This window comes from Lynx rufus, unplaced genomic scaffold (assembly GCF_022079265.1).
Source record: "Lynx rufus isolate CCGP_SWC_20201006 ecotype Redwood Valley unplaced genomic scaffold, mLynRuf1.p SCAF_6, whole genome shotgun sequence".
NCBI classification, from domain to species: Eukaryota; Metazoa; Chordata; class Mammalia; order Carnivora; family Felidae; genus Lynx; species Lynx rufus.
In genome coordinates this window covers 8943332-8960273 of record NW_025814878.1, presented here as the reverse complement: position 1 = coordinate 8960273, position 16942 = coordinate 8943332, and the positions used below count along the sequence as shown (strand labels likewise).

The window sequence follows — 16942 nt, the reverse complement described above, 5'->3', positions numbered from 1 at the left end:
ATTGCTCAGGGTCAGGAGATGCAGCAATGAACAAAATAGACAAAGACACTTCCAGCAAAGCTTATAATCCAGTGGGGCTTCCACTGAACAGGGATAAGAAACAAGTACGTAGGGAAAGTACACCATAAAGCTGGCAGTGATATGTGCTAACAAGGAACATAAACTAAACAAAAGTAAAAATGAATCATTGTCCAAAAATAATGTAAAAGCACCACCGATCTCATCAAAAACATTTTTCAATGCTAGTAAATTCGATCAGCCTACACTGACATGAAAAACATCCATGTCACATGAATGTATAAAATAATGCGAGTTATACACAACCTGAAAATAATATGAAGCAAAATTCTCAGGAAGTCTTCATTCTTGTAACTGTCTATGAATTATGTTTTATAGAGAAAATGCCAGTTTAACTAATCCTAAGAATTTTTTCTTTTGGTTTCTCTCAAGTGATTTTACCTCTTTAAAAACAAAAACAAAACCACAAAAGCAATATACATAAATGATTCCTTCTGAACAGGTAGCTAAAGCCAAAAAATACTGAACATTTGTCTACCAGCAGATAATTAACTTCATCACATCCATATATTTTGTATGTAAAAGAGGCCTTTCCATGCAAGTTTATTTCATATTAAAAAGATCAAACGTTTAAAATATAGTGCTCCTTTTACAGGAAAGTAATTTCATAATGAGTAAGACCATCTTTTTATACCTATTAAAAGTATGCCTAAGCGTCACGAAGAGTGAAAACATATGTAGCCATGCATCCTGTACCTTCTTGAGTTTCTCTATCATTTCTTCAATGAGAATGTCTCCATTTTGAGAAACTTTGCTTTCCATCTGGGTCAGCCATTCGCAAAGCTCCTTGTTCTTTTCACTGAAGACAGCCCATTCATTCAATCTCTCACTCACTTGCTGCCGCCTTAAGGAGAGCTGAAAAATTTCAATGGGAGAAAATGTAAAGGGATAATGAGAGTAGAACTTGTACCCTGAGGAAAAAAGCCAATAAAGTCAGTTGGGTGGACTGGAATAAGCACTAGCTGTGCATCTCTTTAGGTCACTGTTCCCTGGGACACAGTGCCAGGAGGGAATCCCCAGCAAGTTTTCACTTTTCACAACAAGGACCCGCTGCTAAATGCCAGGGGAGGGGGGAGGGTGGGGATCCAACCCTGTACTTGCCTCCTGAAGAGTTAGACGCATGCACATTCACTCATTAAAGGTTCTGAACAACCCAGCCCCACACTGTGATTGGTTCCCTGTAGAGATTCTACACCATCATTAATGTACTTTTATTGAAAGAGAAAGTAGAAAGAAGAAAGAGAGGAAAGGATAGGAGATGAAGGAAGGAAAGGAGAGAAGAAAAACGGAAAGGATAAAAGAAGGGAAAAGGAAAGGAAAGAATAAGGAAGAAAAGGGAAATGGAAGAAAAGAAGGGAGGAAAGAAAAAAGGAAGCAAGAACTGAATCTCAGGTATCTGGAGAGATTGGAACAGACGACACAGTGGCAAGAGGTCAGAAGTGGAGGACGGATCCCTTGTGGCTCAGCTCTATACCAGTCCTTTTACTTTGGCCAAGTTCTCTTACTTCCCTCCTGCTTTCTGTCTTATTTATTAACCTTTGTGTCTTTTCCTTCTCTATTTCTTTTGCATTATGGCGTTATTGAGATTTAATTCACGTACCATACAATTTTGCTTAGCATGTTTTTAAAGTTCATCTATGTTGTACCATGGGTCAGTGCTTCATTCCTTTTAGTTATTGAAGATATTCCATCGTGTGGATAGACAACGTTTTATTTACCAACTCAACTGCTGATGGATGTTTGGGTTGTTTCTGCTTCTTGGCTACTGTAATACTGCTGTTGTACACTTGTGTCCAAGTGTGTGTGGGGACACACGTTTAGTGGCCTTAGGGGTATACACCTAGGAGTGGAATTGCCAGGTTACACGGTGGTGCTACAGATTGCCTGCCTAAGTGGCTGTGCCAGCGTACGTTCCCACCAGCAACAGGGGGCTCATTTCTCTACATCCTCACCGACACCTGTTATTATCTGCCTTTTTGATTTTGGTCATCCTAGTGGACGTGAAGTGGTATCTCACTGTGATGTGGATCTGCATTTCTCTGATGGCTAATGATGTTGAGCATCTCTTCACATTTCTTGGCCATTTGTGTATCTTCTTTAGGGAACTATTTAGTCAAATCCTTGTCCATTTTTGAATGGGGCTGTTGTAACAGCCCTTTCTGCGTTAGAAACACAAGGGGCCCGTTCCTTATCTGTGGGCCTAGAGTGATCCCTTCCATAACTTAAAAATTTTCTGACATCATAATAGTCTTGTTTTTGCAGGGCTGGTTAAGATCGTAAGGAATATTTTTAGTTGGCTAAACTACCTGTTACCAAAATATCATGTGATTTGAATGGCAATGAGATGATCCTTCTTTATGGATATTCTACGCATTCATGCTGATAACGCTCGACATTCTATCAGTCATCCCATTACATTAAGCACCTACCTCTCAATTTTCTTTTTTTTCACTAACATTTTATTATGAAAAACATGAGGCATACAGAAAAGTGGAAAGAGTTGTAATGGCAAGCACTCATAACATGTTCCCTATTGTTAACTCCCAAATTGTTAACATTTTGCTCCATTTTGCTTTAATACATATATTCCTTACCCATCAACCCATTTCACTTTGTGATATACTTCAAACCAATTTCCTTTTAAAAAATCAAAATAAAAATAGTTTTTAAGGTGCTATATACTTCCTAGTTAGCAATTCTGCCTGTAGTTGGCTCTGTTAATGAGTCAAGGTCCCACAAAACCCAAAATGTCTATGATTCTACACCTAAGAAAACAATTAGGCTTTGAGACCAGGTTCCCTATGCTAGGGCTGGGCCTAGTCAGAGTGAACTGCTTAGACAGTGGGCCCCATAACCTCACATAGTTTCTGAAATGTCAGTCTTCACAAATTCAGTCTTTTGAATTAATTATGAGCTTTTAAAACAAAAGTTCCTCTGGGTAGGGTGACACTGATGAATCCCTTGAGTGTTTCCCCAATAGTACAAGTCAGTTTATCATTGTTTTCTTTGAGGCAGAAAAATACAGAACAGCCAAAGAGAAATGAATTTACTTAGGGTAAATTCACTGGCAGGAATGGAAAAGGCTAAGAAAAGGCGGGTTAAAAATTTTTGGAGCTAAAATTCAGCTAAGCGCATGATCCTTCCAGCATCCCTTCCCTCTCACACTCTGACAGCAGAGTGTATTCCGATCTTCTGCTGGAATGCTAAGATTTGGAATTTTCTGGTGAAGAACTTTTCTGTCTCATTCACAGAGCATCAGAGTCAAGAGTGTGGCTGGTCATTCAAATTCTGTTTTAAGTGATGTCCAAACTGAAACTATATTTTTGTAATTGGGACCTCCAAAAGCAACTGTTTTCTAAGGAAAGGGCAAAAACCCCTGCCCTTCAGACTTAAGATTAATAGGTCTTGCTACGTGTAGCTCCTCCTTTTCTTTTCCCCCAAATCTTGGCCACGAGCAAGGATGAATTCCAGGGCTTGTCTCAACATCTGCAAGGAAGATCACCACATCCCAGACGATTTGAGAAGTAGGTTTTATTATCCCCATTCCAAAGATAAGAAAAGAGAAGGTTAGACAAAGTTGAGGCAGTTGCTTATAGTCCGTATGAGATAGAGCCAGCAAAGCTGGAGTCTTTGATACAGGCTGCGATATAACATTACGATCAAATAACCAGAGGCAGCTGAGATTCAAAAAACCAGTCTCTATCATTTACTAAGGATATGACCAGGGCAAGGTCACTTGTCATCTCTAAGCCTCACTTCCTTCATTATAAATGAATTTTCATCTGTTCCAAATTTCATTAAGCAAATGTTTATTGTTTGCAGTAAACAAGTGTCTACTATGTGCCAAGCATTGATATGTGTCCTGGAATACAGAAGGCTCATAATAGAATATGAACAAGAAAACAATTTAAGAAGGCCACTGGTACATACTAAAGATCTAACAAAAGCCGGCCTTTAACATACGACTGCTGCTGCTACTACTACAGGGTATCATTTGAATTTTTAGTATTTTTTTTCTCCTTGACCCCCATGTATTCAATAACTCCACTAAGAAGCTCTTGGGTTTCTTACACACCATGAAAGCACTGCTTTCATTTGCTTATTATGCTAAAGCAACAGAGGAAAGAAACAGGTAGACCACAAGCAGTGGTTGCAAAGTGCCACCAAAAGCGTTTCAAAAGACTTACATTCAAGATGGAGATGGCATTGTCCTTTTGGTTTGTAAAACTGATATTCAGGCTATATGATAAGTGAACGTTACCCTCTCTGTCTTTGGGTTCAGCCGAAACCCTCGAATTCTTGATCAGCTTAGCACACATTTATGTTTTCTCAACGGTATACACACACACTGCGTTGCCAACAGCTGGCAAGAACCAGCTAAAACCTCCAGAGCCTGAGGCAGCTGAACAGGAAATACATCCTTTTCTACTTCAAATATTTTTACCATGACAATTTGAAAAACACCAAGCAATTACAATGGTGATATATTTATGTCTCAACTAGAATTACACACAGATCTACGAACCAAAACAGGAATCAGGACAAAGATAAGCTAAGGCTGTACATGGGCACAACAGACCATTTGGGGAGTCGGTTTATAAACAGTTTACTTTTGTACTATCGACCCTCCCCTGAAACATTTACTTACAGTGTGTCTTCCTCACTCTCACCGGCAGCCCCAATCACTCCTGCCTTCTCATCAACTGCTTCCATTGGAATACGGACACACGACTTGCTCTTTAACGGTGGGATAATGCCATGTTTAACTGAAGTTTTTAACTTTTAAAATGAGACACAGCCCCAAGCTCATTTCCTTTTGTGGTTTCATACTTGACAGAAGTACTCCGGAAACTCACTCAAGGACTAGTAACTAATTTATATTCCTACTTACAGTTACATCCTGACACCTCTGTATGACTACCCATGCCTAAAATCTCACTGGTTTAACTAATTCTTTTTAGATTGAAGTAACGTCAGATCAGTATGCTTTACCTTCATGCCTGAAGACATTCAATTTAGAAAGTTTCTAGAAACACGATGTAGTCAATCTGCTTCCTCTTTTTTGACTTAGTCCACTCACAGGTGCAAGGTATTAATCTCTTCAGGGCACATTATATGATAACAGCAGCCTTCAAACTGTATTTCCAAACAGACTATTGCCTAGATATATCTAAGTCTGGTGAGCAATTGTAAACATTATAAATTTTTGTCCCCTTTTCTCTTTTTTTCAGCTTTATTGAGATAGAATTGAATTACAACAGTGTGTAAGTTTAAGGTGTTCAACGTGGTGCTGTGATATACATTGACACGGTGAAACGATTACCTCAAGATTACTTAACACATCCATCATCTCACGTGATTCCTATTTTTGTGTATGCTGTCAGAGCATTTAAGGTATTACTCAGCCATAAGAAAGAATGAAATCTTGACGTTTGCAACAACATGGATAGATCTAGAGGCTGTACTACTACGTGAAATAAGTCAGAGAAAGACAGATGCCATATGATTTCACTCGTGGAATTTAAGAAACAAAACAAATGAACAAATTAAAAAAGAGACAAACAAACAAAAGACTCTTAAATATAGAGAACACACTGGTGGCTGCTAGAGGGGAGGCAGGTAGGGGACGGGTGAAATAGGTGAAGGGGATTAAAGGTACACTTATATTGACAAGCACTGAGTAATGTGTTGAATCACTATATGCCTACCTGAAGCTAATATAACATTGTATGCTACGGATATTGGAATTTGAAAAATAAATAAAAATTTGGGGCGCCTGGGTGGCTCAGTCGGTTAAGCTCCTGACTCTTGGTTTCAACTCTTGGTTTCATGATCTCATGATCTCAAATCCCTCTTCCGGCTCCACATTGATAACACTGGCTGGTTTGGGCTTCTCTCTCCCTCTCTGTGTGCCCTTCCCCCACTCAAGTGTGCGCATGTGCTCCCTCTCAAAATAAACTTTAAAAAATAAATAAAATTTTAAATTGATTAATAAATTAAAAAATCTATTCTCTTAGCAACTTTCACGTATATAATACAGTCTTATTAACTATAGTTACCATGCTGTACGTTAGAGCCCCAGAACTCATTCATCTCATAACTAGAAGTTTATGCCCTTTGTGTCTCATAGCATTTTTACCCAGTACCAGTTTTCCTAAATCAAAAAATATTGCACAATCATAATCTTAACTTTCAAAATATTCAGAGACCTTGCCATTATTTTACATTTAGAAGAACGTAAGAATTATGACATAAAACAAATACCCTAAAGTCTTGTCTTAATTAATAGTACCTATGAACACTTAGCTGTTCTAGGCACTGGAGATAAAAAGAAATGGTCTTAATTCTTAAGGGTCTCATAGTCTTTTTTAAAAAAATTTTTAATGTTTATTTATTTTTGAGAGACAGAGAATGAGCGGGGGAAGAACAGAGAGAGAGGGAGACACATAACCTGAAGCAGGCTCCAGGCTCTGAGCTGTCAGCACAGATGCCAACATGGGGCTTGAACTCATGAACTGTGAGATCATGACCTGAGCTGAAGTCAGACGTTTAACTGACTGAGCCACTCAGGTGACCCAAGGGCCTCATAGTCTTGAAATAAAGCCACAAACATGAAGAAGAAGAAGAAGAAGAAGAAGAAGAAGAAGAAGAAGAAGAAGAAAGAAAGAAAGAAAGGGAGGAAGAAGAGAGGAACAACTCACTGTCACATGATGGTTTGGACAAAACAGAAATGGGAGTTCAGAGGAATAGAAAAATACTGACGTCTGAGGATCTCAAACAATGGCATCACAGGGGTTATGGAATTTGAAAAAAGGTTAAAATTAGAAGAGAAGGAATGGTCAGTCTAGGCAGGAAGAATGATCTGAGCAAGATCTTGGGGTAGGGAAGTTCATGGCAGGTTTGGAAAAGGAATGGAAGCCAATATCTCAAGTGTTATCTCTCTGAAGGCTCTGTAGACATCAATTAGCCAGAGAAACAGATACAGTAAAATTAACTTCACAGATACACTGAAAAGTGTTGAGTCAGCAAGTAGTGATGGAGTTTTCTCAATCTTAGGAAAAACAAATGAATAAGGCTCATAAAAGTAATTGAATGTGATCATTTTCCATTATTTGTACCCACCAAATTATATTTCACTTACATGATATGCCACGATAAAGTCCTTACATTAGAAAATTATATGACAATTTACTGGATATTAATGTATTGATTTGGGCTTGAATAATTCAGAGAGGTATATACTATTGTGATTAGTATTATTACACTCCATGTAAGTTTCTCATTGTGTTCACTAAGACTATGAAGCTCCATAAAAACTGGCTAAATTAATTTTGAACTCAACATCATCTCTTACATTCCTGCCTTTTAAAAGTACATATTCATAGGAAATTCTTCACACATTTACAAAGTGTGCTCCAGGGTTTCTCTTTGGCTCATAGTCTGAAAAGTATCTCAGTTTTAATCTAAGCATACAGAGAAATTTACCTAACAACAAATTTCTTGTTGATGTCAAATCAATTAGGAGGCTCTGAGCCTCTTAAACTTTGCTTAATGTTTCCTGAAGCATGAAGATAAGCACCTCTAAAGTCAGAAAAAGTGGGGAGGATGGCAGAGAAGAGGTCTCTAGCATAGCACAGTTGGCCTGAAACTGGGTAGGCACCGAGACCTTTCTCAAAAGCCCCTTCCTCATCCATCCAACACTTGCCTCTCCCCAGCCAGGTCCTCTGTCTACTCCACACCTGTACCTTTATTCAAGCTGTGACCTCGTGCAACCCATCTGCTTGCTCCCTGCACACCAATCTGTCCCCTCTGCTCCCCATCTCCCTGCACTCAGCTCGAGATTTATCTGCTGCAACAAGCGTTTCCTTTATTCCCTGCAACCCAAACTGCCCTTAGTTTGCTTACATCATTCTACATTGTTTTAACTTGTTTATACCAGTTTTCTTCTTCACTGTACAAGTTCTTCTGGACTCATTCTCCTCTCCACTCTGTTGTAAACTTGATTGTAGGAGCATCTGCTATAGCTTGTGAAATTCACAATAATTCATGTGACTGACCCATTTAACAAATATCAACCATGCATCACAGCCTATTATGTGCCAAGCAGAGCAGTCAGGTGAAGGAAGGGACACTATAGACACGCTCCCAGCTTCCCAGAGGGTCTGGTCTCAAGGCCCTCGGTCAGAGTCTGTTCTTCACTTGTGGGCCTTTGATCTCTGTCATTCCTCTTTACTTTGGATGCCTTCTCATTGCCTTTCTGCCAATCTTTCCCTCTTATTTCAAAATCAAAATCCAATCTGGGATCTCTTTTAAGCTATTAAGAAGGTACGAATCAGGTATGACTAAAAATGCCAAACACATGAATTACGAGGAAACAACTCTGGTAAATCAATAAGCCACGATAATTCCAAACACAAAACCACCCCCACAGTTTTAGCCGAAGTTGCAAATAAAACAAAGCTTTTTCACATGTTCAAGTAGAAAAAGACCACCAGTATCCACCTAGCAAGACCCCATCCGTGAACCAAAAAACTGGTTTTCCTCTTACACTGTTTTGTTGGCCAGTGAAAGGGACAGCAAGAGAATCCAGTTTGGATGCATTTCAAATATAATATTAGGATTTAATGACTTAATCTGAAATATGCTCACAAAAACCAGAGTTCTTCCTCTGTGTCTACTCTGAGTTATGGGATGGGTCCAAACGTGGGTCAAGCCATTTGACGCTCCAAGCCATCTTCCAGTTTTCCACCTTACCGAGCTAACGCGGAGTCTAGACTTCATCCTACCTGGTGGCACAGTTCTTCCCACTGTCTCTGCAGAAGCTCCATGCGTTCGTTCAGGATGGAGATATCATCGGCGCTGATGTAGGCACAGAGGGTGTCCTTCAGAAGAGCCAACTGAACCAAGTCGTCTGTCCAGTTCCCAGCTGCATTTTCCAACTCCTAGATTAAAGAAAAAAGCAACAACCCCCCCCCCGAAAACGTGAATACCCATGGATATCTATCATCAATTTCTGAGGTGTATTAGGAATCCCCTCTTGGTACAATGATCTTTCCATCCCATTCTATTTGAACATCTCACTTGGTATGTACTTTATTTGCTCTGATGTAATCTGATACTTGGCCAAGTTCTACTGACAAAACCCGCGGTTGCTTGCAGAATCTTCCTATGATCTATTTGCCATTTAATTGATCGTTTTGGCACATCTTTTCTAAGCTGAAGTTTCATCACTGCGCGATCTTCTTTACTTTTAAACCGATTTCATAAACGGCTGATCCAGCCTTTATTTTTGTCCTGAGTTACTGATCATGTTAACAAAATATTTTCAAAAAAACAAACTCCTAGGTTAACTTTCACCTTCAAACACTATGAAGTTGCTATAGTCTGTGATAGAGACTTAACACAGTTGCTGAAAAGATCCATTGCTATTATTACTCAATTGAAAATAACGGAAATACATTTCCTCTAGGAACACAGATTTCTTCAAGTTACTGAAGAAAATTATGTACTCTGTCCTTTTGGGGAATAATTTAAGAACAAATCCATAAAATAGTATTTGGATGAGTTGACGTTGGTTTTTGCATGCTTTGAACAGATGACCAGTTTTGCAATTTGTATAACCTGCTTTTTGCCAGCTGTTGATGCTTTTAGATTCCAACCAATTTTGTGTATAAATCGAGTATTTCACGTGGCTTTTCCCCTATCTTTTTGTCTCTTCACACAGGAGACAAGTTTCCAAAAGCAAAGGCAATTAACAGTACTGTTTGAGGCTAACTTCTCAGGCAATTTAGACAAACAAGATTTTAGTCTGAATTTTCCAGGTAATTGCTTTGTTTTGCTGCAAAGGGTGCTTTGGGGAAGAGTAGCAGAGAGCTGGACCAAAATGCATCCTTTTAATCTCTGAACTTAATAGCAGGGTATGTTTGTAACTGTTGTATTTTAGGAGACGAGGTCCCATGGTAACAGTATTTGGCTGAAAGACCAAACCATCCAGGTGGATTAAATATACAGTATTTCTGCTTATATTTGCAGACATTAAACTGTTAAACCAATGCAAAGATTTTTCCCCTTTTAATTCCAATTTCTAGGCCCTAACCCAAACATCAGATATAACCCACGATGTAAGGATTATAAAAGAAACACCACCACCACCAAAAACCAACTGTTTCAGACCCACGGACTACATTAGATGAGTCCATGTAGTAAAAATACAGCCTCTGGATTCAGGCAGCCCTGATACTGACTCACTTTGAGACATTATTAAACTTCTAGAAGGCTCAGGTTTCACATCTATAAAACAGAAATAACAGATTGTACTTGTAAGCTTGTGTTTATGCCAACTGAGATAATATTGGCATAATCACTGGCACATCGGAGGAGCCCAATTGATGCTCGTTTCTGTTTATCAAAATTTTCTTTCATCACTTCTTATAAACTGACAAACGCTTTAATCTTTGCATATTTCTGAATTTACATCTCAAGGTAATATTTTCCTTATTTGCCATCCATGATGTAATTAATGTATATTATCTCTTATTTTTCCTAAACCTGCCTCTTTCAAGTTTCAAAGAATATCCTTAAATTTTAATACTGGTGGAAAATTCTGACATCATGATTTTAAGACTTTTCATGATTTTAAGACTTTTTAAAAAATCAACCTTTCTTTAATGCTTATGACTTCTTAGAGTGAAGCAGAGAACTTCTGCTTAAAATCCAAATCATTTAAGTACGTGTGAAGTTTTAAACAGCATTACTCTAGAGCAGTAATTTGCAAATGACTGGGGAATGCAAAGACATGCATTATTTGGGGGAGAAAAAGCATTTGCAAAGACAGTTTTTACTAGATCTGCACACATCATTCAGCAGAGAACTGCCATCCAAAGACTTCAGTTGACTAGATGGGCATGGACAGAACAAATCCTACAGCCACTAGGTCATTTTCGTCTCCATGAGCTCATGATGCAGGGAGGGGTCTGTATCAGCTCCTGATTTGTTTCCAACGGTGACTTGACAGGTTGACCTTGCTCTTTAGGTAGTCAGGGCCCTGAGAGTAACTGAATGACTGTGTCTCTCCATGCTCTGACTGAAATCAGCTACTTACAGTCCCATTTTCCTTATGGAAGAGTCTGGAGGGCAGGGTGTTCCTCCAACGGTCACTGTCTGCAGAATTTCCAGGCTGCCAAGCCTCGCTCTTCTTTCCGTAAACTAGACTATTCTGCTGCAACAACTCCCCAGTGTAGATGCTTTAAAAAGACTGTGTTTATTGCCCTTGATCCAGCTTTTAAATATCTTTTAATGCTGTGTTTTCCACTGTCATTTGCTTTCTCAAGATAATCCACGAACTAGCCTATAATTTCATCAGCTGCAATAAATCAACAACCAAGTTTCACCAGAGTTGCCTGCCCTAACGCAATATCCTAGGAACGTGCATCTACATGTAGACAGCTACAGCAGTTTGACAGAATTAGGCTTTCAGAGGCAACATTACAGCAGAAGCACACAGGTAAGTGATGGCTAAAACGTCAGTCCAGTAATTCACCTTGCAACGCATTTGCTCTGCATGGAGCTCTTCGTGGTGATCTGGCAGGGGTGGAGACAGCTTCTTTTTGAAAGTTCGTAGCTTCTCCAGAGAATCAGCTATACCATTCTCACATTTTTCCCAGTCCTAGAATGGGAGGAGAAAGAAAGTTCATGGTATTTTTTCTTTGTAGGAAACTGGAATGAAAGCTAAACACTCTCCTGAATCCCACAGAAACAATACAGATACCCTGGTGAACAACGCGAAGGGGAGTCCACATCCATTTTCACGTAGGCAGCATCAGAACAGCGGGAGTTCTACATTTATGCTATGCCTCAGTTTTCCCTATGAAAATGGGCATACAGGGGCGCCTGGGTGGCTCAGTCGGTTAAGCGGCCGACTTCGGCTCAGGTCATGATCTCGCGGCCCGTGAGTTCGAGCCCCGCGTCAGGCTCTGTGCTGACCGCTCAGAGCCTGGAGCCTGTTTCAGATTCTGTGTCTCCCTCTCTCTCTGACTCTCCCCCGTTCATGCTCGCTCTCTCTCTGTCTCAAAAATAAATAAACGTTAAAAAAAATTTTTTTTAAATAAAAAAAAAAAAAAGAAAATGGGCATACAGACTTGATGATTGTTGGAGGGTTGGAGGAAGCAATGGGTGTGAATGCACCAAATACAATGCCCAGAATATTACGGGGACTCAAAAATGTTATCTGGATCTGAATCAATCCGCAGGGGTTAAGAGTATAATTGTACCATTTTGCCCCTTTCCTAGCCCCATCTATGATGTGTCTACACTACCTCAAATGTTCTAGAAGAGATAAAAAAGAGAATATGGAATCTCTTTCAGGATGAAATGTGTTTGAATAAGAAAAGTGAGATGAAATGTAAAAATAATATAACCTTGACTCTGATTCAATTCATTATATGACTTGTATGAGGCACATAAATTTGAATTGTTACAGAAGTAGAAACACACAACTACAAAAGGCTGGCACTTGGTGGGCTCTATCTTGATCCTGCTGAAACATGTCACAAAGGGTTGAGTATATAACACATAAAATGGGAAACGATCAGCAAATGGAAGAAGAGAGATAAGGCAAAATGTTAAAAATATACATCTAGTATGCCAAACACTAATGAGTGCTCCGAAGAAGAATATCGCAAGGTGAGTGGTAGATAGAGGCTGGTGGTATACAGAGGGGTAGATCGGTAGATCTCTACAGAGTGACAAAGAATATACATTATGTGGTTATATTTCAGGTGGTTACACGCCAAACTGGTAACAGTGGATACCTCTGGTGGCAGTAGAGAGGAAATTTCATTTTTCACTCTACATACTTCAATTATTACCTGCATTTTTTTCTGACACATGTATTTCTTTCTTTATTAAAAAAAAGTAAAAGAAAAAATTATTAAAGGAACCATAATGGACCATATCTACAAATTAAGTCCTATCTGGTGTCTCAGAGACAGTTCAAATTAAGTTTACCTAAATAGATCTCCTTAATCTTGCCTACTACCTCCCATTCCTGTCTCCCCCCCACCCCTTTCTGGTACCCCACCCCCACCCCCACGTCCAGTGGCCACTCCCCACAACTTAAATTACTGGACTCCACAGAAAGACAACTAGAAATGCTTTCGGTAGTGAGCATGGTACCTTTTCCCTCACATTATCTCTTCCTTTGTCACCAGTCTTTTCTCATCTGGGCTCTTTCTATCTCCTCTCCTGACACTTTATTTTTAGTGCAGCAGCCCATAGGTGCTATGAGCGCACCTGTCTTCTGTAAGAAGTGCTGACTAAAGCACCTCCCTACCCAAAAGGTCTTTTGGTTTCTAACCAGACTGAGCATTTGGCCCAAGTTTCTCACTGCACTTTTAAATTCCTACAGGGAACTTCCTAGAGTGCATAACCACATTCTCTCTTTCCATTTACCAGAAAAAAACAAACAAAAACAAACAAAAAACCCACAAACTGTCTGTCTTGGACAGATCTGTTCCAATTCCCCCCTGCTGAAGTATCTCAGTATTCCCAGGCTACAACGAGTTCATTAATGCTCAGCATAGTGAGATCTTCTTACTAAATTCAGCAGCATTCTCCATGAACTCTTCACAGTCTGAAACCTATCCACATGCCATCGATAAATGTTCATTGATCTAAACGAGAAAAGGCCAGTTTCCTATTTTCCATAATAAAACTAAGAGGCAACAGGAAAGCATGTGAACAGATAGGCCGTAGAATTATATAATCACTGTATTCCTGGCATATTTACCCAGAGCATTAAATCAAGAGCTAAACACAGGTAAGCACCATAGCTGTGGTATGAAGATACACTAAAATAAAGAAAATGACATTAACATTAGAATTTAGCTGCATAAATTTCTTCTTAGGCAATTAGGTCCTCATGTCTGATTTAAAATAAAATCAACTTAACAAAATAAACTAAAAAATAAAATAAAATCAACTTTAACAAGAATAAGGATTCCCCTTTCCAAGGATGGCTTGGATTCTGAAGCTATAACCCAGTCTTTTTGCTACATGAATTACAAGGGAATAGCAAGATGGCATGGTCTGTGATCATCTATCAAAGCGGACGGACATCTTACACGCCAACAGACAGACTGGCAAGAAAAGTAAATGCAGTGACTCAGCCATTTCGCCTTATTAAATTCTCAGGGGTGCGTCCAAAAATCACATTGCAAATAAAGTAAAATATAGGATTAACATGATCTCTACAGAATGAGTTACAATGTTTTTAATCCTTTCCTGAAAGCAAAAAAGAAGAAAAAAGAATCAGGCGTATTGTATTACTGATGAATTGTGCTGTGCGCAAATAAAAGTTCTTTATCAAACGTTCAGTGGTATTTTTGATGGAGTGTTTCCTACACAGAAGGTAATATATTATTAAATAAAATCCAACAGAATAAACCCAATGGGTGTGCATACTTTAAGTATTATAAAAGCAAAACGTGTTCCATTCCCTTTGGTTATTACCTGTGATCCAAAAAAGTGGCAGGCCAAACTTAATAGATAATTTTGTTAAAGTGTTGGTCATTATCAACATATACAAACCTTTACTCCTTAGCTCTGTTCACTTTTTGATACGATAATAATACCAACAATGACAATTACCATCATTTATTGAATGCCCAAATGTGCAGGTACCGTGCTGCCTGTTTTTACCTTCATTATATCATTAAATCCTCACAATGCCATGTGCAGGAGGGGTTATCATACCCACCCTATAGAGGAGGAAACTGAGGCTTAGACAGGTTGAGTTAACCAGGTTACTTGGTTTATTATGCTTTTAACTTGGATTCATCTGAGTAGAGACCATGCTCTTTTTCCAATGCATGTATCATCATGTTTTATATATAGTATTGTCAAGTGAGGGGGGAGAAAACTGGATTGTGGGGGATCTGGATAAATCTACATCTCCCTGAACTTGCAGTGTGATCAGTATGCTCTCTGTATCCAACGAAAGGCTTAATATACCTCCCGAATTCTATCTCATAGCAACGTGCTTGGATAAGTGAAAATGAAATCAAGAGTATCTTCTTGGATAGGTTTTTCTGGCTATAAAATAAGAGATATCAATCTTAAAAACCACTTTAGAGTCTCAGATCAGGGAGTGGAATCTACTCCTTCCATTCCTGTTTGGATTTATAAAGTCATCACACGGTTCTTGGCTTAGCACGGACCATTAATCAGAATTCATCACTTGGACAGTCTTATTAGACTTAAAACTACTTAGTGGGGGGATTTTTCTGCAAGACACATTGCTGAAAACTAGGAAACTTCTCCAGCTCGTGCAAGACAGGACAAAGTCTTAAATAAGACAGAGGGTATCAAAAACCTGCAGGGTGTGAGTTAATCTTCGCATCATCCGATTCGAAAGCTAGCAACAGGAGGAAGCAGCGCAACTACCTGTGTGGCTCCTTAAACTGCATCAGGTCTCTAGGAGGAAGGAGATGAACTTACTTTCAGCAAGAAGGCCAGCTTTTTCTTCTGTTCCTCCAGACGCACACTGGCCGATCTCCATTTCTCTTGGATTTCAGCGAGTTCCGCCTGCAAGGTGGCCTCAGCTCCACTGTCGGCCGAGAGCAGAAGCTGCTTGCCAGCCTCCACTGTTAGGATGTAGCTGCCTTGTTGTCGCAGGAACACTTTTTCTTTGAACTGAAAGGAACCGTTGCTTTTTACTTTCTCATTCTTTTCTTCACCATATCCCTATTCCAAGGATTTTTAAACCACCCTACGGGTTTTCATACATAGCACGCCCCCTCGATACAACAAACATTACTGAGCGCGTACTCTGGGCATGAATGAAGCAATGTATACACATGAGTGAGGATTCGACAGGGGGAGGCTTAGTTTCTGTCCCCAAATTAAATGCAGTCACAATGCAATATGAAAACTGCCCCATGAGACTGATGCGTAGGGAACCCACTCCTACATATTTTAAGTTTTATTATGGTCTTTTTATTTCTTCTGCCGAAAACATTTAGGACACTTGTTTGATACAAACAACTGATTCCAAGAAAGACCAGTGCTCAAATATCTAACCCATGTGGATGCAAGACAGGCTTCCTTGAAGGGAAAAGGCTTCATGAGTCTTAGAGACATAGGAACACGACTAGATTAAGAAGGACCTGGTGTGAGGAAGGCCAGGAGTCAGTCAGGGGAATCCTTCCACACAGAGAAATGAAGATGGGAAAATTTGCCATTGAGATAAAGATGATGAATTCGGGATCCTGGATGCAGTTTTCAGGGGGAATGCAGTATGCGTGTGATAGAGCGGCAGAAGAGGACACAAGACCACGCTTGCAAAGGCATTTTTTTTTTAAATAGTGAAAGTGACCGAGATTCACAGGGGAATATTAAGCAAGGAAGTGATGTGTTTGGATTACAACACTTTGCAGGAGGGTAGAAGACGGAATGGCAGGTGGGCATATATTGGATATACTAACAGGTTAGAAAGCTGTCGTCTACGGGGCACCTGGGTGGCTCAGTCAGTTAAGCGTCCAACTTCGGCCTAGGTAATGATCTTGTGAGTTCAAGCCCCGCATCCGGCTCTGTGCTGACAGCTCAGAGCGTGGAGCCTCCTTCAGATTCTGTATCTCGCTCTCGCTCTCTGCCTCTCCCCCATTCATGCTCTGTCTGTCTCTCTCTCAAAAATAAATAAATATTAAAAAAAGAAGAAGAAGAAGAAAGCTATCATCTATCACGAGCACGGCTAAGGCAGTGGCAGTGGGAATATATTAGATATGGGAAGGGAGAGGAAAAGAAAATAGCTCTAGAGCACCTCCCAGGGTCCAAGTGATAGAAGCGTTAGCCGCTGCCAGACATTTCC

At 39.7% G+C, this 16942-nt stretch overlaps 1 protein-coding gene across 5 annotated transcripts in view; it reads right to left on the bottom strand.

Annotated features, from left to right (window-relative positions):
* Positions 1-16942, bottom strand: part of SYNE1 (spectrin repeat containing nuclear envelope protein 1) — a 473246-nt gene that overhangs the window by 62394 nt on the left and 393910 nt on the right. For 4 of the 5 annotated variants that reach the window (XM_047102923.1, XM_047102922.1, XM_047102925.1 and 1 more), the window contains 4 exons: positions 15574-15768; positions 11618-11743; positions 8865-9020; positions 775-933 (listed from right to left, as the gene is read on the bottom strand). In XM_047102923.1, the coding sequence (XP_046958879.1) occupies positions 775-933; positions 8865-9020; positions 11618-11743; positions 15574-15768 (636 nt within the window). Of the gene's footprint in view, positions 1-774; positions 934-4726; positions 4881-8864; positions 9021-11617; positions 11744-15573; positions 15769-16942 lie in introns of those variants that run through there. The other variant, XM_047102926.1, reaches the window with a different exon arrangement.